The sequence below is a fragment of the Erpetoichthys calabaricus genome, chromosome 18 (genome assembly GCF_900747795.2).
Source record: "Erpetoichthys calabaricus chromosome 18, fErpCal1.3, whole genome shotgun sequence".
Taxonomy (NCBI): Eukaryota; Metazoa; Chordata; class Cladistia; order Polypteriformes; family Polypteridae; genus Erpetoichthys; species Erpetoichthys calabaricus.
This window is the reverse complement of record NC_041411.2, coordinates 7,234,186-7,256,537: the sequence shown is the minus strand read 5'-3', so window position 1 is coordinate 7,256,537 and position 22,352 is coordinate 7,234,186. Positions and strand designations below refer to the sequence as shown.

The following is a 22,352-nucleotide window of genomic DNA, read 5'->3' as shown; positions in this document are numbered from 1 at the left end:
TATGTGCACAAATACTGCATCGCATTGGAACAGTGCACCCTGAAACAAATCAACAACGCAAATATGCACAAATCTACATCCTAGATCCACATTACGCAAACTATCAATCAAAGTGCTGCATCGCAACAGGCACGGATTCAAAACGAAACACCTCCCGTCTCAGACATACGTTAATGGCAGCGAAGGCTACAACGGGCTTCTCACACAGCACAGGAAAATCGATTACAGCTCCAAAACAACACGTCCCAAATACTACACATGCAACAACGCGCCTCTCAAAACGGCACAAGGAAAACATACACCAGGAAAATTCATTCGGATTAATGAATGTCATTTGCAATCATTGTCATTCAGTTCACTTCCCTGAAGAAACAACTGGCAATACAAGTTATACATTTACACGTTGTTGTCAAAAGGGTCAAATTAGACTGCCTTCTTTACATTCATATACTGAATATCTACAGAAGCTTCTAACTAACGATGTACCTGAAAGTGAAATCTTTATCAACTACATTAGATCCTACAAATCGGTATCCACTATGAACATTAACAGTGGCACTGCACGTGACATCCGTCTTGAAAAAATGTTGTTTATTGATGAATGTTCAATGGCATGAAGTCACTTACTCAACACCATTCATAAACTTCTACAAACGTTTATGAATAATAATATTCGATTTGGAGGAAAGGTACTTTTATGAGGAGGAGATTTTAGACAGTAGTTAGCTATTCTTCCAGATGCCATGCACTCAGCTATTGTTCAGTGCACCTTAAAATATGCAGACAATTGGCATTGCTTTCAAAAGATACAGTTAGTAAAAAAGATACGATGTCCAGAACCAGATTATAACAATTGCTTATTACAACTGAGAGATGGTACACTCACCAATACAGATGGACTTCAGCCACATATTATTACAATTCCTCAAGCCTTTATCTGCGACGACTTAGTTACAGAGACATTTGGAACAGCAATCTCATTAGACCAAATGCCCCTTTTAACACAACGCACTATATTATGTCCAAAAATATTAATGTGGAAAACATTAATACCCAAGTCATTCCATTACTTCCTGGAGAGACACAACTCTTTCTAAGCTCTGACAAACTTGACTCTGATCACAACAATAACCATCTTAAATGACCTTACAAGTTCTGAGCTGGAATTACCTTTTACACTTAAACGGCGTGTACAAAGAAATTTTCAAATAAACCTTTACACTGGGCGACACACTTTATTGTTTGCTTTCTATTTGCATCATCTACACCGTCACACTATTCTATATCTCATTCATACATCACGCTCTTTGTCATTCCCAACACCAGGGGTTGGCGAGCGAAGCCCCCTAGTTCATTATAACATGGAGCTAGAGCGTGTTCTACCAGCACAGGATGCAAGACATTAGCCAGTCCTGGACAGGAAAGCCAGCCTATCACTGATCACACTCAGGTTCACAATTATTCCGAGACTTGTCCATTAACTTAACACTAGCAAATTACTCAGAAAAAACTAGTATAAAGCAAGGGATAGGTTCTACAGTATATGCTGTCTGAAGACTCTAGGATTTACTGTACGTGTGTAAATCTGTGTGTTTTGTGGTGAATTGATGATCCCAAAGAAGCAGCCACATTTTATTAGGCACCTTATATACCACAGTGAAAAATGCCATAAAATGCCTGTTCAGAAGTTGATTACTATAAAATGGGGAACAGCTATTTGCAAAGGTCAAGTCCTTCAACCAAACCACACTCAGAGCCATACTGGTTCATTCTGTTAGCCACAAGAAAACGTACATCATCATCAAAATCATCATCTGGAACAGACTGCACATTACAACCCACATAATACATCATGACAACTTTTAAAATGTTAAACATATATTAGTGGTGATCATGGTGATGAGCTAGCTTTTCCAAATACAGCACAGTGGAGAGTTGGTGACTATCACTACAGTATAAGGTAGGGGATCAACCATTTTTAGTCCTCTGCACTTTGCCTATTAGGCACATATAGGTGTGGAGGATGCTCTCACCTCCAAGCTCCACAGAGCCTACTCACACTTGGACAAAGCTGGTACCACAATCAGGGTAATGTCAGTCAGTCAGTCATTTTCCAACCTGCTAAATCCTAACACAGGGTCACAGGGGTCTGCTGGAGCCAATCCCATCCAGCACAGGGTGCAAGGTAGGAATAAACCATGGACAGGGCACCAGCCCACCGCAGGGCACACACACACACCAAGTACACACTACAGGCAATTTAGGATCGCCAATACACCTAACCTGCATGTCTTTGGACTGTGGGAGGAAACCGGAGCACCCGGAGGAATCCCACGCAGACACGGGGAGTACATGCAAACTCCATGCAGGGAGGACCTGGGAAGCGAATCCAGGTCTCCTTACTGCGAGGCAGCAGCACCACCTTGCGCCACCTCAGGGTAATGTTAGTTAACATTTCCAGTGTTTTTAACACCATTCTGCCTCATCAAATGAGGAAAAAGCTCAAGGGTTTGAATCCTTATGATCTCACAATGTCCTGGTTCATGGACTACCTGAGCACCAGACAGCAGTTGGTGAGGCTGAGGGTACTGTGTGTCAGATATGGTAGTGTGTAATACTGGAGCACCTCAGGGAACTGTCCGGTCTCCTTTCCTGTTCACCCATCTACACAACAGATTTCCAGCACAATACCAGCATATTCCAAATACAGAAATTTTCAGATGACTCATCCATCATAGGCTGAATTAATAATAAAGAGGAGTCAGGGTACAGAAAAGTCATGGAAGACTTTGCCTTGTGGTGCATGGACAACAACCTGCAACTCAACACCAGATATACAATAGAAATGGTGGTGGACTTCCAAAGTTCCAATAAACCAGTGACCATTATGGGGGAGGACATGGAAATGGTGCAGAGCTACAAGTACCTGGTGGTTCACAAAAACAACAAAGTGGATTGATCTGACAACACAGTAACATGACAGAAGACGGGTCAGAGCAGACTGTACTTGCTAAGGAGACTCGGGTCTTTTGATGGTTGCAGCAAGCTGCTGGAAATGTTCTACCAGTCCATAGTAGCCACTGTAGTGCTCTACACTGTGGTCTCATGGGTAATGCCTGAACAAACTTGTCAGGAAAGCTGGTCCATCACAGGGCAAACCCTGGATATAGTGAAAGCTGTTGTGGAAAAGAGGATAATGGCAAAATTGGATACAATCATGAAAAATCCCTTCCATCCTCTCCAGGAGGCACTCTTTTATGGGGCACTTTTAGGCACAGACTCATTCTACCACTGTGTGCTAAGAAGTGCCTCGGAGGGTCTTTACTATCAGGCAATTCAGTGTTTCCATTTGATCTACTTGTTAAGTTTATTTTTATTTATCGATTGATTTATTGGATGTATTAATTGTCTGCGAGTCTTGTTTTCTATGTTTCTGCTGCTGTATGCATTTGGACTTCCCTATGGGATTAATAAAGTTAACCTAATTTAACTTTTAAAGTGATAGCCAATCCATTGCAGAGCACAATCAAGTACATTCATCCCCACTTACACCTTCTCCTTTAGTATCAATTAAGAGTCGACCATTAATCTACAGCACATGCACTTGTAATGTATGAAGAATGTGAACACACTCTGGTCCCAGAAACAGAACACCTTACTGAAGAGGACTTGAATGTTGGATGGAACACAGAAACCATCAGCCATGTAGTGATGCCAAAGTAGGCCAGCTATGTTCTGTATATGTGTGTGCATCTATTTCAAGTAAAAAAAAAAAAAAAGACAAACCTTACCAGTCTATCTGCCATTGCTATGTCAACATACGCACCACTCACACTTCAGTAATAACTGCAGACCTAGTACACAGGAGATCTCCACTTTCTTCCAAGTGTGATTAGTAGGCATTAAACACAAATCCACAAATTTCCATCTGCTTTAAAAACACCAAGATTTTCAGAAGCTTCACTAAACATCACTGTTTTCTTTAAGAAATGCTGCCAAACTCAACAAATTTGCCTTTGCTGCACTCCAAACGTCTTTTAAATATCAATTTCCAATAATTTTCCAGTGAAGCAGGCACAAATACAAATTGTTTTTTCCTAAAAAACCCATCTGCTACCATGTTGCACAAGAGACCAGAGTTTCTAAACTTTTCTGGAAATCTCCCAGTGAAGGTTCCTTCCATATCAATCCATAAACCATTTCATGTCGAGTAATCTCAATAGGAGTCACTGTTCAGTCCACTTCAGGTCAAGCTGCCTGTAATATGATTCAATTAAAATCCAATGCTCAGTGCTAACTGAATAAAGATTCAGAAATATATTTAATACAGGCATGACTTGGTATTCAACTAAATAAGCATTCTCCAATACAGTCAAGAACACACAGATCATCAACTTCAAATCTCTTATTCCATAGCAAGTCATAATACCAGGTAAAACTGACAGAAAACGTTATACAAGACTCTACTTTAAAGAAAATCCAATACAAATGGAAAACAGTGCGCCCTCAACACCTCTCTGTTGAAGCTCCTTTTCATATACACATTAAATAATTTAGCAGACGTAATACCACGTAATAATACCCCTTTTGTCTCAAACGACCACTTTAAACACCACTGAGTGAAATTTACATTGAAACATTTAAAGTGGAAAATCAAATAATCCATTATGCAGTTCTTGTTTTTCCAATTGTCCTTTCAGATGTCTTTATCTGCCTGCCTGTCCCTCTCTCACCCATCATTTCGAGTGATATTCAGTTTACTGATAAGACAACTTTGTGCTTTCTCTCTCCGTCCTACCCTACACAATTGCCACACAGAAAAGGACTGACTTGCCTCTTTGTTGGTAAATCCATAATTCTCTTGATTTATAAAAAACATCTTTGTATAACGTGATTCTCTTGAACGTCCTATGTTACAGACATTGTTCAGACTTTTTTTAAGTCAAAATTATTTCTTCACAAATGTGGTATATATGCATTTAGAGAAGAAATTGTGTTTTAAAGTCAAGCATTTTGTATATATAAAAAAAAAATATATATTGTGCACGCACTGGTGCTTTATTTTGTTTGCTATGGGGCACAGTTGAAAAGCTTAAAAACTTACCAAATACACACTTTTTTTTTTTTAAAACCAAGACAGTGTTGTATTGATCCATGTCATGCAGTTTACACAAATATTGTAAAATAAAAATTTTACATGTCATTTCTGAAAAAATGAAAAAAAAAAAAAAAAGCCCACACCGATATGACAAAATTCAGCTACTTTAAAAGAACACCAGCTGCGCAGGATATGTCAGTACTTAGTCTTCCTGCGTACCTTTTACTATCCCCATATCCAGCCCTTTAAACGTTTCGTGCCACGTGGTTGGTTTTACTTTGACTTCTTTCCGTATTTATGTGAGAATTCACATAAGCAAACAGGACACATATCCTTACCATTAGAAAAATAATACCAGGATTATGCAATAAAATGCATGAACACAGAAGATGCAGACCAATACTCAACAACTGTCTTGGCTTGAAAAATGGATATAATTTTTAAGTTTTTAAGTTTTTCCTCCATGCCCCATACATCCCATTGTAAAGCACCAGTGCAGGCAAGATATACATATATATTTTTTAAATTTACAGAAAGTTCTTATCATATGAACACAATTTCAAATCACAAATGCATATATACCATGCTTGTGAAGAAACAACTTTTTTAAAAAACACCAAACATTCCTAGTTGCCATCATGCATGATATTAGGGCTAACTTGTACCCCCAATACCATATTTTATTACCATATTACTCCCAACAGACAAAGGTATACTCCACCTAAAAATGCTTTTTATGTTACTTACCCCATGTAGTGGGAGACAAAAAATATTTTAATCTCCTGTTTTCATACAGTTTATAATATACTGAAAGTGACCCATTACATCCAACAGCAAAAAATTTGAAAAATTTTAAAAACATATACAATGAAATTTAAGATCCTTATTCCATATACTGTACGTAAAACAGCACACACCTTAAACAGGATAGATGTGTAGAATAGGAAAAAAATTCTCATGGTACTTGTGTCTCCTTGGAACAAAACTCTTGACCAATGAATGAAGGAGACAGGTGGATATTCAATTCAAAAACACAGAATTATTGGAACGCATCCTTTCCTGGTAACCTTGCATGCTGGGTTTTCCAGGAGTATTAATGTCTTAACAGAAAATGCATGAATTTTGAGCATACAAATGTCTAAAAAACAAGTAGATCATACAAGAGTTAAGTGATATTTTTTCCCCCCTTTCTTCCACTCAAATTTTTTCACATTGTCTGCCACTGCACAGATGTAGTCTCGCTGAACCACATGTATATTTTGTGTAAATACAACCACACATGAATTTTGCTACAAACTGGGTGGGAACAATTAGACGGAGTGTCACAACTCTAAATCAATCTAACGCCTCATAAAAGGCAGCACTCACATTAGGGCTGGCGATTTTGAGCTGCTGCAGAGTAACAGTGATCTTGTTATCCTGGTCTGACGGAAAGCAAGATTCTGACTTTGACAAAAATTTATAACGTTGAAACGTCTCCTAAAAAGAGGCCTTACTAAAAATAGTGTCAAGAATAAACATAACCTGTTGCAAGGGAAAAAGTTTTCTGTACATTTAGATCTTACATTCAAAAACATCAATAGACATGTTGCAAATGTGAACATTATGTGCTCCCTGTTGTTCAGTTAAGATGACAGCACCAAAATGAATGTAAAAAAAAAAAATTATGTAGCTTTGAGAAAATATGAATAATAAAACATGCATTCAAAGTCAACAATATGTCACACCGCATCAAAAGGAGGTTGAAAACGACTGTCATAAAGAGAGAGGATAACAAACAGTACTCAAAACATCCAAAACTGCCTAAAACCACTAAACAGAAGCACAGAGAATGTGAGGAAAAGAATTTTAAAGGAAAAACTGAAGTTAACATTTCTGTCTTAATCGGAAAGGCAAATATGACATACTAGAATATGGCCACAGTATTTCTCTTCTGTCACCATGCTCATTATTAAGTTTAATTTACTTTGTTCAACTGAGCTCCGGAGTTGATAATGGTAATTTTAGATTTTTTTCTTTCTTTCTGTCAGCCTCAGTTTCTTTTGCTTTCTCTGTGAAACCCTGACAGTTTAAAACACATTCACACGCTATTCACTACACACTTTTAATGAGTTGTACCCAGATACGTCTGGCCCCGCAACAGGTCACTATTAAGTTCCTTCCATTATATCACAAATGTTTTTCTCTCGCTCTGCATGAGAACATTAGATAAAATACTAACTATGTGGTGTATGGAACATATAAAAATATTTTTGGGTAGAGTATTCCTTGAAAACTGTCCTCTTCTACCAGCTGTGAACACAAATCTGTCTGAACTCGCTGACACAGTTCAAGCTCTTCAGCAAAGCCTTACATACACCCTCCTTGAACAGCCATACCAACAGCCAGACTATTCAGCCAACAGTTCAACCAACTCTCCTCCAGGAGTACCAAATAAGCGTCACAACTGAGATAAATTGACAGAAAGATTATTTTTACAAAAGCTAAATGATTGTTTAATTAAATTAATAATTATATTAACACAAGTCACAAAATTCTCTTAAATATACACCAGAATAACTAAAAAGGAAGAAAACTTGTGACTTGGTAATTACAATCACACTACACAATACAAAGACAAAGCCACTGAAATAAAGCATCCCAAGTAGCACTTCTAGACACCCTTCTGCTAAATAATTTGTTTGCAGAAAGTCCTTAGTGTTAGTTTGTCAGAGAGAGGAAAGACAGAATTGTTCACAATGGCACTCAGTTTTGTTGTAATTCTTTCCTTTGCTAATACCTACTTACTGCTTTGCTAGAGGGGGCAGAGAGTGTGTCCCAGAACTGAACCTGCTCTTTTAATTGCTGGTTTTGTGGCCCTCGCTTGAAGTGATGTACCCAGTCAGCCCAGCCCACCACACCACAATGGCCATCACAAAGTTGTAGAAGATGTGAAAGATGTCACTACCCATAGCAAAGGAAAGCAGTCTCTCATGAAGAAATGGCATGCATTACCATTTGTTATATAGTTCCTCTGTGTAAAGAGACCAGTCCAGCCTGGCACGAATATGAAAACCCCAAGTACTTGTACGAGTACACCACCTCTACATCAGCTTCCCGAATAGTGAGTGACCACCACGCTTATGGGGCTGGTTGGCACAGCAAAACTTAACATAAGTAGAATCAAGGAAGTATTTATTAAGCTGCAGGCAATTCTTTCTGAATCAAAAAACAAAGTCCTCCACCTGATTTCTATAGTATGTGTGTCTCATCAAACCAGCCAGGTGGCATTATTGTCATACCATCCGCACACAGTTACTGCAGCATACAGTTGCAAGAAGTAACGTTCCCCAGGACCACAGTCCAAGATATACATAATCATAGGTCAAGTGCAGACAGGTAAAGACAGATAGATAGGAGATACTTTATTAATCCCACGGGGAAATTCACAATGAATTTAAAGAAAGAAAAAATAAAGAACTACTGTATACTATACCACAAATACATAAAATAACAGGTAAAGTGAATAGATGGCAAAAGTTTAAAATAGACAGTAATAAATAAACTGATGTAATGCATATAAGTAAGCTAGAAGAAGCAGATCTGAGGGTAGGGGGTAGCACAGAGTTTAGAGTTTGTACAGCCAAGGGGTAGAAGCTGTTGCAGAACCGTTCATAACTGTACATTCTACCAGATGGAAGTGTGACAACGGGACCAAAGGACGAATGGGAGCGGTCTTTCACAGGGCTTGCTGTCTCCGATAACACCGGGCTAATCATCTTTAAACCACTCCATCAGATTATGACTCAGTAGGGACCCTAATAGTTCTGCTCCTTCCCAACCCACCTCCACTTCAAGATCATTTGCGCAATCATCCCCCCCACCACCACCACCACCAGCAGCATTCCCTGTCTCATCTTGAAACATTCCCAGCCCTCATATTTTCGTTCTCGGAGGAGTTGACATGTCAACCCCGGAAGGCAACTTCAGCACCACCAGGTGCCTTTCGCTCGTTCATCAGTAAACACAATAAAACTACTCACGCAAATCCAGGAGAAATGACACCTCTTTTTGCTCACCAACGCTGTACCCCTCAAGTTTCTGATACCTAGAACAAACCTAAAAGGCTACAGACACAGTCCTCCAATTCAGAGTACCAGCAGCCATCACACTTTTTCCCCAAATAAAGCAGCATCTGCTTTACTAAAAACGCTGTGCATATTTTCCACAAAGACTTACCACAGCAGTGAACCCTCTCCAACACTGAATCAGCACCAGCAGGACCAGCCACATTTGATTTCATCAGAGCCCAGCTGCACTGCCCTACCAGTCCCTTTTCCTGCAGCTCCGGCCCCAGGCCAAGTAGCGGTGTCATCTCCTCAGCACAACCCCATACACTACAGCGGCAGACGGAATGCGCAGCGCCGTCACGAGAGGCCCGCATTTTGGTAAACAGTCCTCCATTCTGCGGTCGCACCCCTCCCTCCAGCCCAGGAGATGATGATGACGACGACGACGACGACTCTTACTTTACCTTGGGAGGTACTCCACTGGACGTGTAGGGCTCTCGCTGCTCCCGGGTGCGACACACGGCTGCCGTGGATCTTGTAAAGTGCAGCACGCAGCCCAGCCGGAACCCGGTCTATCCCACGCTGGCTGCCAACCTTTTCCACTGTTGCGCTCGGAATGATGGGATGTTGGCTGAATGGAGCTCCGGGAGCCAATTAAGGAGCAGCTGTGCTCAGGCGCCCTCCAAGAACGCGCGATAGGGGCGTCCGGTCTCTGTCAACGCGGGAGGCGTCTGTCGGGGCTCAGCTCGCGCGACTTCCCTGGGGAGAAATGTGTGGCTCGAACTAAATAAAATAATAAAATAAAAAAAACGAATACAGTCATAAACAAGGACCTAAATTACCGCCACTTTTTATTTTAATATCATTGTCTTCACGATTAAAAACGCTGTTTTTTTTTTTTAAATAGATAGTTCCCAGGTGTTTTATTCATAACTTTGCGGGTACTGGAAGACTCGTCACTCGCCTCCTTGTTCGCTGTCAACAAGCGCCATCTTCCGGAAGCTCTCTGTCGTTCAGCGGAGCTCCGAGAACAAAGTAAAAGCTGCGTCCACGTGCCTTTTGTTTTGCTATTTGCTCCACGTCATTTCTCCCGTCTTAGGGCTCGTCCTACATGTGCGGTGCACTGCTGGCTCCTAACTCGTACAGAAGTGGCCGCGGTGAAAGCTTGAATAGAAGGTCTATCGTACTATCAATATAATGCCCTTTATTTTATACAGTATATATTGGAGACGAAGTTTGACCAACTTATGTTCAAAACCAACCCCGAATTGTCATCAATGTTCAGTCTGTACGAATATTTCTTCAGTTCGTGGGGGTCCAACCATCAAGTTGCTGGATTTTGTTTCCACCGCAGTCATCAGAGCTGCGTGTCATCCCAACATCCCAACGTCTAAGAGTACCGGGTGGGCTGTGAGGTGTGCAGAACCCAACTCGAACGCGCAGCTTAGAGCCGCGATAAGACTGGCTCGTTAAGCTGTCAATCACAGCAGCTCGATCTCTACTGGCTGGAAAGTTCAGAGGGCGGGGCATCTTCGACCGCCTGTTTTTAAAAGAACCCCGAAAGCTTCAGATGCACGCGTTTTGAACCTTAGTGCATTTTTTGTAAACTGCATCGTTCCGCAGAAATTTCATTGCAGTTTTGCAGACAGCTTTTAAGTAGTCGTTTTATTTTGCACTAACTGTAGTAATTTACTCTGCTAGCCTGAAAAACCTCATCTTAATAATGAACCAAAACCGTTGACTTTTTCAAAATATTTGAACTGGCAACTAATTGATTTCAAGCAAACAGGGCCTACAGGTAAAGGTGATATACCTAATCAAAAGAAAAAAATGTGCCCTTTTAATAATTTATTTAACAAAAATATTAGATTGGCCAGTGCAGACAGTATTGTCCTACTTTACTGCCCACCACTCTCACACACTGACTCTGTGAAATTTCTGACCACTCATCCATGAAAAATTCCCTCTGTTGTAAGATGTTTGTGGGGTTTCTTGCATGCCCTATCACAACATTTCAATGGAATTCCCATCCAAGTCCATATCCTTATATTTCTTCTTCTTGAGCCATTCCTTGGTGAATGTGCAAGTGTTCTGTAGATCATGTTGAAAAGTCCTTTTCCGGTTCATATTTACACATGGCCTCACTTTATCCTCAAGCAAGCTTTGATATGATGCAGAATTCACTGTGGGCTTGATGACTGCAAGATACCCAAGGCCCTGAGGCTACAAAGCAACCCCAAAACAAAACATGTCCACCACCACTTTACAACTGGTATGGGGTTCTGCTCCTGAAATACTGCAAAACAGGTCTACTGTTTGTGTGAGCAAGCAACTTTTATCTTTGATATCTTTGAAGGCCTAGATGTTCAATGACAAACTGTAGTCTGTTCTTTTTAGCCTTTTCCTAGAACACGCTTCAGATGCAGGTCACAATAGTGGTCTCTTTCTAATTGTAGACACACACACGTTGATACCTTCTGCTGCATAAGGTACCAGCAGTGAAACTTTGGGGCTCTTTTAGTGTCAAACAGTCAGCTCTTGGGTTGAATTTGATAGGCAGGCCAGTCTTGAGCAAATAAGCAGACATTTGAAATCCATGGCACTTGCAGACTATTTTCCCCCACTATGGAATGACCAATTTCAAGTAATTTACCTTTCATTTGAAATCCTTTGTCAGATTCCTGAACATCCACAACCTTCTCTTTGAAGGCCTCGGACATCTCTTTTGATCTTCACACACATCAATAGCAAAGAGAACACCAAACCTTCGCTGTCTGTGCTTTAAGTAAGACAGATGGGTTAACTTGCGGACTCCCTAAGGAGGTTCTAATCATTGACATGTCACCTGTAACATCTGATTCTAACTTTATGGATTTGAAGTGGTGATAAAATGTAGGAGTGGACTTGCTTTTTCCATAGGACAAATCATTTAGATTTATCCAAGTCTTATCACTTTTTTCCATAGGCACTGCTTTTGTTCTCTGAGGAGTTGACATGTCAACCCCGGAGCAAAGGCATCTTACATAATTTGCTTAGGACAGGACTCATAATGTGTGCAGTTTTTAATTCTACAACGGCTGACTTTTTTGCATTAATAGCATCCATTGCTATCCCATTACTCAAGGATACCTATTGCTGAAGCACCTCAGGCCATATTTTGTATGAAGTAGCCCAACATGCCTGTTGTAGTTAGTGAATTATTCTGCGCTGTGGTCTCTCCTGAGGAGGCAATTTGAGTTAAGCTGAAGAAGAACGCCAACAGTACTCATGCAAGGACAAGCACATGGTGCACTGATGCCTGGCCAGGCCTGCCTTGCCTCTACTAGATCTCAAGTTCAGAGTTTCCCTTTCGACACCACGGTTGGTCCCGCGAGGCCAAGACATGTGGATCCGCTAGTCAACAAACACATTCTCATGTTATAAATGGGGACCCACCAGGTTCTTCTCAACCGTGACACACCACTAATAACTGGCCCGCCATTCAGGTTCTCCAGAGTCGTCTCAATCAGAGACGGGTGCAATCTGCATTAGGCCCACACCATTCATTGTGAACAGCTCCCAACAGAACGAAAAGAGAAGAAAAAAAGGAAACCAGTCACTCTGCCAGTTTATTCTTTTTAACAAACTGAGGCTGTAAAGACCTGCTTATTAATGTTTCCATTTGTGTTTCAAACTCTGAATCTCATTTCACCCTAATGGATACAATTTTTGTATCAGTCTTCTCAAAAAAAAAAAGTAGTAGTAACAAAAAGTGTGCTTTTTAATTTTGTGTTACCTGCCATGTTGTGTCACCTTTAGTGGTCAGTCGGAATGATCACAATTACACAATTACGTAACAAAAGCTGGTGTCTTCAGCAATTGCAACAAGTACATATTATTTATTAACCAGTAAACCCGCGATTCTGGAAAGAATCGCAAATCCAAGAATGGCAATCACTTTCTGTTCCCTCCGATATTTGGATGGATGGAAAAATCATGGAGGGTGGGTGCGTCCTGGGAGAGTTTTCATTTAATTAAATAAATATATTTGTACTAAAGCGGTTTCTTTTTGGAGCCATGACGTGTTTCAGAAGCGTGTTGTAGGCGCCTGCGTTCATTGTTTATATCCATGTTGTCTTGTTTTTGTTTTTCTATGGCTGTGTCATCAGCTAGAAGTCGTTTGCTGACGGCGGCGGATTCACGTGCTGAAGTGACCATGGCGGCGGATCCGGGCATGGAGGGCTACATTACTAAACGAAGGTGGTATATGCGGTGGTGTGGGCGGTCGCGTTCGGGCGGCGATTCTCTAAAGAATCGCAAATGCAAGAATGGCAATCAGTTTCTATTCCCTCCGATCTGTGGAGGAATGAAAAATGATGGAGGGTGTGAGCGTCCTGGTAAAGTTTTCATTTAATTAAATAAACATATTTGTACAAAAGCAGTTTCTTTTTGGAGCTGTGACTCATCTGGTTCTGGTGTTTCAGAAGCGCGTCGTAGGCGCATTCGTTTATTGTTTTTATCCATGCAGTCTCACTTTTGGCAGCGGTGGTAGTGTGTACGGCTTGCCTGTTGCCTCTGGCATCTGTGCATATATACTGTACACCCTGGCGTGCACGCTTTACCTCAGGTTTAGTTCACAGGTCGTAGCCATACGGGCTCGTTTTTGTATTTCTAATCGTTGAGCTGTTTCTTTTTGGAGCCGTGACTCCTTTGCCTGTGCTGTTTCAGAAGCGGGTTGTGGGCGCCTTCGTTCATTGTTTTTATCCATACGGGCTCGTTTTTGTATTTCCGTTAGTTGAGCCCTTTCATTTTGGAGCCGTGACGTCTTTGCTTCTGGTGTTTCTGTAGGAGCCTCCGTTTATTGTTTTTATCCATGCGGTGTCGTTTTTGTTTTTCTGTGGCTGTGTCATTAGGTAGAAGTCGTTTCCTGTTAGGAATTATAATTCAACGAACTTTTAATACTGAATTACCGTTATGTGATTCAAATATGCCACACTGACTGCTGGCACAGTGGATTAGAGTAAGTGTAGTTTACAGGTTGTGTTGTTTGGGTGCCACCTACTGACTCTGGGGCACTGAGGCGCTGTGCGCATGCGCCTTGGTGCGACCGTGCACATAATTATACAACTGTCGTTTAGAAATATAGATAATTGAAGCTTTTTTTTTAAAGAGGTTGCTTTGTTGAGCCTTAATTGACAAACCTGTGCGCCTTTCGACTGTAAACGTTTCATTTGGAGATTAAACCCAAGCTCTTTGTTAACAAACCTTCACTTTTTTTTTGACCAGTTTGCAAAACCTTATAGCTCCAAACAAAGAATCAACAAATAAATTCTGAACATCTGAAGAGTCATTGTGTGATCTTTGTACAAGATTTATTATTTTAAATTTCTGTGGATTAAGGATAGACACAAATAATACAATATACAGTAATGTGAAAAAACAACAACTCTGAGAGGAACAAGAAACAAAAAAAAGCAGGTTTTAGGCACCAGATTAAAGTAAGTTTTCTCTCCTCCCTAGTCAATGTTATGAATGTATTCAAGGTAACGATAAATAAATAAACGTTTAATGATTTGGATTACTACAACATTCAATTTAAAAGTCTTAAATACAGTATTGATAAATTTAGGAAATCTTAAAAATAAATCCAGTGTTACAAACATATTTTGCAAGTAATCTAAGACTGTCATGAAATGCTCAGCTAACCATTATTTTTTATTATTTAAATAAATTATAAAAAAAAAAAAAAATTAGATGGAGCGCTATGCTCGGACCATCTTTACAGAAAGAAAAAAAATAAATCACATACACACATAACAGATTTTTTTTTTTAACCCCCCAATAGAAATTGCCAGCAACATCCATTTCCATAAATACTCAAAATATTAAAAAATAAACAAAAATCTTGACATAGCAGTTTCAAGCCTGCAGGGTTTTATTGGATTGTGGACTTGGTTTTGAATTAGCGAGGACTTCATCACGGACATTTTTGCTTCATTTCAGTTACAAGAGCCTCCCAAACGGAGGCTGAATTAACGTCCATTCTCAGCCCTAAAGTGGATGATTCAACTGGCAGATACATCTGTCCAATCACTAAAACAAAAAACAAAGAAAAAACAAAAAACAAACCCCTTCACAGAAGAAGCTGGTATGATTTAGCAGCTTATCTTATGGCTGTCACATAGAATATACTGTAAGAATGCTGTTCGATGGTGAAGAGTGACAAGTAACAGACAAGGGGCCCAGCAGACACCGCAAGACTCAGAGCAAGCAGACACTTAAGGGGAACGCTGGCCGTTTTATTTGGTTGGCTGGCACCTGTACATTTGAACAAAAGTTGTCTGTGATCATCTTTGTGGCCCAGTTTAAAACGAAAAAATTATAAATCAATAAATAAAAGGTGATAAAGAGCACCTGTGCCAGGGGGTGACATCCGGGGACGGGTATACAGGAGTGGGGAAGCCACCGTCAAATGATAACCTGGTCACTTAAAACAGCTGCAGTGGTCATGTTTCTAGATTTTAACATAACAACTAAAAAACAATTAGTGAGCAAACTTACAGTTACGTCTTGAGGTCCAACTGGCTCCTTTCGTTCTGTACTGTTACTGTCCATAATACGGGACACTCCATTAGGAAAGCAGCAGAATGGTTAGCTAAGTGTGCCAGTTTGTTATATTATAAAACATTATAGCATTTGCTATCTTGCCCAAAAGAGCCAGTTCTGGGTAACAATAGCATAAACATAATTTATAAATGGGTTATTTATTATAAAGTAGAAACAAAAAAAAAAGTCTTTAAATCAACATGCCTGCATGTTTCATAGAGTTAAAGTTATACGTATGAATATAGTAAAATTTGAATAATTCAAATAAAAAAACGTTTCTCTTTCTCTCTTTCCACAGACAGCCTGCAGTTTGATACTAAATCCAAATCACAGAAAACAAAAATTGGCACAGATGTATTGCTCTTAGGTTAAATTCTTTAGTAAACTACTCGCTAAGAATGACAACCTGATTTAAAAAAAGAAAAGAAGAAGGATCCAGCAGTGTCCATTTAGTCTGGCTACAAGTGTTACAAAAAAGGCATTCAAAATATAAATAAATAATATTTCCCAAAATAATAATTTGTAAAAATAAATCATCTCCTACCTAAATAACAACACTAAAAATGTTTAATGATTGCTTATTTGGAGGCTTCTCCGTGACACCAAGCCTCATGGTTTTTCCCCTGGAACTGGAGATGTCAATAATGGGAAAACGAAAAAGGCATTTGAAACAAAATCAAACAGCAGTTCACGTAATGTGCAATACGTTTCTGAGCAACACTGAACCTGGAGACGTTCAAAACTGGACAGCTGTGAAATAAAACATGGATGGTTATTCAACTGGACATAAGGAAGAACACGTTAAAAACAAAAACAAAAAAAGACAACGATGTAAATTCACAAAGACGTGAAACAGAAGGCGATACTGGGGTTAGGTGTGTAGCTGCTGCATGGCTTGCAATCTTGTGGCCTATTGCTTTCATCTTTAACGACTAGAACAGTTGACCTTATTTTGTAAGTTGTAGAAACAAATGGTTCAAAAACAAAACGTTTCCGGTTTGGTTGAAGCGCGGAGTTTTTTTTTTGGAAATTGGGCCTGCACAGAATGAGACAAAGCAAATGTTACAAGAAGGGAATGTTGAGTCTTAATTAGATACAGAAAAAGGAATGTCTGGTGAACCGCTTAGCAGTGACGGTTATGACAATAAACTGCCCACTCTCGCGGTTAGCGAGTTATTTGCCATCACATGTGCTGCTTTACAATCATAAGAAGTGCAGTCTATACATTGTTTACAGCGTTGTTATAAGGTAATTCTGGGAATACAACCAAACAAATGGAGGTATAATTAAATGGAAATAAATCCTAAAAAATATTTTCATCCTCCGATAATGCTACTGAAAGTCAGGTTTACAAAAGCGGATACTCACTTTTCTTGGTTATGGTATACAAGTTGGACTATTTCAAACGCCACTGGTCTCCTTTCAGTAGTAGCACCGCCTGTATGAATCAGGCCTCAGAACTGAAGTTTGCAATATCTTTTAATAATATGCCAAAACAGTGTTTCAGTAATGATTCTTTTTTTGGGACTGTGTCTCCTTATGAGGTTAAGGTTTTTAATTTCCCATTTATGTTATTATTTATTGTAACATTCCTTGACTGCTTCTTTAAATCAATGTACTCTTCTTATGCAGCTCAATGGCAGGATTGCCTCATTTCAAAATCTACAGGAACATCAGAGAGTACTTCAGCAGACACTGTAATTCGGGGTAAAACAACCACCGTACGTTAACTTTCTAATGGTGAAATAAGAAAGGAAATGCCCAGAAAAATACAGAATACAACAACAAATGAGCAATATGGGGCTATAGACAATGCAAGCCTGCATTAGAGTTACATGACAACAAGGTATCTGAGCTGGTATGGTCCACCATCTAGACGCAAGGTCCTTCAAAGAAAAAGAAAAAAAATAATAATAATAAAAACTGGATTGGAAAAAAATACTTTAAATTATTTTTCTTCTTGTGTACAGCAATAGCAGTAAACTGTCTATGTCAGACACAATAATAGATTCTTCTCATAAAAGAAAAATCTAGATGTGAATCCTTAAATGCATTTAAACTGTACTATACATATATCTATGATACACTGTATAGTCTTGTTTTGTTATCTTCCATTTTCTTCAATGACTGCATACAATACAAGCATCCAATAGTGGTTGTCGCCATACACTCCTTGGGCTCTCACGTTCCACAATGAAAATACAGCAGGAGTTTCCAAAATGGTCTGCACTCAAATCTGAAGTTCCATTTCCATTCTGCAACTGCAGCTCCCACTTTGAAAGATTCAGATAAAACACAGTCATCAAAATCAGAAGGACTTAGACCTCTGTCGAGAACAGAATGCTTTGCCGCTTGCTGTCCGGCGTTGGAATGGTTTCAAGTTGGAGGAAATAGAGTAGTACCTGGACCTTCACCAAAAGACAATGAAAAGAAACATGTCAGGAAGTTTTGCAGACTGTTCAACGTACCCTAAACCGCGATTTTAAAAGTAGATTCAACACGCTTTTCAAATTTTTTCCTTACCTGAGACATAACTTCCAGTGACCAGCTGTCACTCATCGTGATAGGCTGAGTGGGATTGCTAGGAATTTTGCTGTCTTTTTCTGAAGGACGAAGCAGCGTGGGCCCAAACACTGTGGCCAGATTATGGAGGGACATTTTATTGATGCTTTCCTTTTCAGCAACCCTAAAATGAACCCATAAATGAATTACAAGTTGCTCTAAAACATTCAGGATAGTTTATATATCCATTCACCGATCTTTCCATTTCCTGAATACGCTTTTTCCTTTACAGGAAGCCATACCTGGACAAGATAGTGTACATACACACATGAGGACACACACACACACACACACATACATATGTGCTGCATAACATTGATTTGGGAAACATTTGACTGCCTATACGTCCTCATAGACAGAAGCTCCCAATCTCGCATATGTCATGTCTCGAGTTTCATTTTCTAAAAATGTTACTGTAAAGTGCTTCACGGTTAATAAATGCAGCAATAACAGTGCTAGAGATAGGAGCAGCAAAAGGAAAAGGAGAAGTATCGATTAGGAAGTGAAACAAAAAGTTATTAAATAACATGAATGGTGAAAATCAGTGAATGCTATTTAACGCGATTTAGAACTGTCATACTCGACAATCATGACAACCCTCAAAAACTAATAAAAAAAAACTGTCCAAGATGTTAAAGGATCAGTTCCAGTGAAAGCTACAAGGCTAACGAAAATGCAACAGGGACCTATATCAGATATGGAGACATTTCTAATGACATGGGACTGAGGACCAAAAATAAAGATGAATCCCCCTCAGCATGATATATCAGAATCAGAAAACTTTATTATTCCCGAAGGAAATTATTTATGTTACAACTGAACAACAGACAAGGAACATGTTACACTAAGAGCAAGTATAAAGTATAAAGTAATCATGTAAATATAAATAAAAGTATAAAACAAGTATCAAACTAGAGTGCAGAGTGTTGCACCTTAAGTTAATCTTGCACATTCTGAGAACAAATAAGGTTATTCTCAAGTGAAGAGAAGACAATTTATTGCACAAGAACACAGTATGTTGATATATGTATGTATATACAGTGGAACCTCGGTTTGCGAGCATAATTCGTTCCGGAAACGTGCTCGTAGTCCAAAGCACTCGTATATCAAAGTGAATTTCCCCATAAAGAATACTGGAAACTCAGATGATTTGTTCCACAACCCAAAACTATTCATATAAAAATGATTAATACAAAATATAAAGTAAAAATACATAAAACAAATTAACCTGCACTTTACCTTTAAAAAGAATCATGGCTGGTGTGAGTGAGTTTCTAAACTCTTGTGGAATTGCACCCAACGGGACGACACAAGGAAGAGCGTCCCAAAGCAATCGCAGTCTCCCAGTGCTGTAGCAGTTCGCCGTAAAAGCGAATCCGAAAAGATCGCGGACATGCTATAAGCGCCTGCCGTCGATGGGTGATACAAGGAACAAGGAACATTATAAATGCGCACGGCCGTGCCTGACTGCTGTGTCTGTGTATAGGAGAGCCACAGATCCCGCTACAATAAATAACTGTGCTGTTGCTGTTTCAAGCTGAATAAAGCTGGTGTTGCTAAAGTACTGAGACTCAGCTTCATGTTTTAGGGTGCAAGACGGGGACTCGCACGTCACAGCACACACGCGCGCTTGCGAACACACACACACACACACACACGAGCACGCGCACACACACAATCACAATGCTAATGCTGCAGTAAACAGTATACGCTAGTACGGATGTTGACTATATGAGTGAGGCACGCCGACTCAGACGGAGAATAGGAAACGATTGCCCACAGTCCCGCAGCGAGAAAGAGAGAAGAACCATCAGCTCAGTTGTGATCACATGACGCTCAGCAGACAAAGCATATACATACTACTCGTACTGCAAGACCTCGCTCGCTTATCAAGTCAAAATTTATTAAAAATTTTTGCTTGTCTTGCAAAACACTCGTAAACCAAGTTACAGGTTCCACTGTATATACATACACAGAGCATATACAATTATCACCAACAACATTCTAACCACCTACCTAATATTGTGTAGGCCCCCCCTTTGACACCAAACCACCTATGATCCTTTGTCCTATGATATCTAACATCATCATCTAACAACTTCCTTAGAAGACTGGCGTCCTTCAACATCTGCAATAAGATGCTGCAGATGTTCTATCACACAGTTGTGGCGAGAGCCCTCTTCTACGCGGTGGTGTGCTAGGGATGACGCCTCACGCCTGGAGAAACTGGTGAGGAAGGCAGGCTCTATTGTAGGCACTGAGCTGGACAGTTTGACATCCGTGGCAGAGGGACGGGTGCTGAGCAGGCTCCTGTCAATCATGAAGAATCCACTGCATCCACTGAACAGGATCATCTCCAGACAGAGGAGCAGCTTCAGCGACAGACTGCTGTCACCGTCCTGCTCCACTGACAGACTGAGGAGATCGTTTCTCCCCCACACTATGTGACTCTTCAATTCCACCCGGGGAGGTAAACGTTAACATTATACAAAGTTACTGTCTGTTTTTACGTACATTTTTATTACTCTTTAATATTGTTTTTTTTGTATCAGTATGCTGCTGCTGGAGTATGTGAATTTCCTCTTGGGATTAATAAAGTATTCTATCTATCTATCTATCTATCTATCTATCTATCTATCTATCTATCTATCTATCTATCTATCTATCTATCTATCTATCTATCTATCTGTCTGTCTGTCTGTCTGTCTGTCTGTCTGTCTGTCTGTCTGTCTGTCTGTCTGTCTGTCAGCAGATCCTTAAAGTCCTTTAAGTTGCGAGGTGGGTTCTCCATGGATCAAAAATGTTTGTCCAGCACATCCCCCAGAAGCATGATTGGATTAAGATATGGGGAATATGGAGACCAAGTCAGCACCTTGAACTCTTCATGCTCCTGAAACCATTCCTAAACAATTTTTGCAATGTGGCTGGGGTCATTATCTTGCTGAAAGAAGCCACTGCCATCAGGGAGTACCGTTGTCAATAAGTGCTGTATGGGTTCTGTAACAATCTTTATGTAGGGGGTTTGTGTCACACTAACATTCTTAAGAATGCCAGGGTCCAAGTTTCCCAGAAGAACATTGCCCAGAGCATCACAAGGCCTCTGCCGGCTTGCCTTCTTCCCAAAGTGCATTGTGCTATCATCTCTTTACTAGGTAATCTATGCACATGCACTTAGCTGCTTAATGAGAAGGTCATTTATCAAACCAGGCCACCTTCTTCTATTGTTCCATGGTGTAATCCTGACTTGCATGTGCCAATTGTAGCCACTTGCACTGGTGGGCAGGGGTCAGGATGGGCACTCTAACCATTTTGCAGTAACACAGCCCCATAAACAGCAAGCTGTGATGTACTGTGTGTTCGGACACCTTTCTCTCATGGCCAACATGGAGTTTTTCTGCAATTGGTGCTCTTCTGTGGGACTGGACCAGACTGGCTAGCCCACACTTCACAAATGCATCAGTGAGCCTTGGCCACCAATGACCCTGTTGCCGATTCACTGGTTGTCCTCCCTTGGACTGCTTTTGGTAGGTTCTAACCACTGCATACCACGAACAGCCCCCAAGACCTGCCATTGTAGAGAGGCTCTCACTCAATCATCTATCGAACAAACTTTAGTCCTCATCAAAGTCACTCAGATCCTTATGTTTGCCCATTTATCCTGCTTCCAAAACATCACCATTGAGAACTGACAGTTTACTTACTGCCTAATATATCCCGCACCTTCCCATGTGACATTGTAAAGAGATAACCAACGCTATTCACTTCACCTGTTAGTGCTTTCAATGTTGTGGCTGATAGGCGTATATATTAAGAAGTTTATTGGTAGAACAAAAACAAGACAATTATTTTATACTACAATGCAAATACCTTTTTGCTGCTAGATTCAGCATGCAGCATTATGACTATAATAAATACTTTAACTTTAAAATAGTTATTCAAGTCTTTCCAAACGATTAACAAAAACTATTAACAGAAACAGATTTTTAATTAAAAATGAATGATTTTATTCCTCTTGATGTTTGTTTCCAGGACAGCATATGCTCATTTTATCTATTAGT

The 22,352-nt window shown here is 40.0% G+C and overlaps 2 protein-coding genes across 7 annotated transcripts in view; both read right to left on the bottom strand.

Annotated features, from left to right (window-relative positions):
- Positions 1-10,235, bottom strand: part of specc1la (sperm antigen with calponin homology and coiled-coil domains 1-like a) — a 284,094-nt gene extending 273,859 nt beyond the window's left edge. Inside the window, exon 1 of one of the 4 annotated variants that reach the window (XM_051921211.1) lies at positions 9,612-10,235. The gene's annotated coding sequence lies outside the window, so the exon portion shown is untranslated. Of the gene's footprint in view, positions 1-9,316; positions 9,457-9,611 lie in introns of those variants that run through there. The other 3 variants (XM_028825345.2, XM_051921214.1, XM_051921213.1) reach the window with 3 other exon arrangements.
- LOC114669201 (breakpoint cluster region protein-like) overlaps positions 1-22,352 on the bottom strand; it is a 407,369-nt gene that overhangs the window by 168,906 nt on the left and 216,111 nt on the right. The window contains exons 22-23 of one of the 3 annotated variants that reach the window (XM_028825379.2): positions 18,256-18,418; positions 14,469-18,140 (exon numbers count right to left, since the gene is read on the bottom strand). The exons of the other annotated variants lie outside the window; for them this stretch is intronic. Of the exons in view, the coding sequence (XP_028681212.1) occupies positions 18,051-18,140; positions 18,256-18,418 (253 nt within the window). The 3' untranslated portion in view covers positions 14,469-18,050. Of the gene's footprint in view, positions 1-14,468; positions 18,141-18,255; positions 18,419-22,352 lie in introns of those variants that run through there. 3 annotated transcript variants of the gene reach the window in all.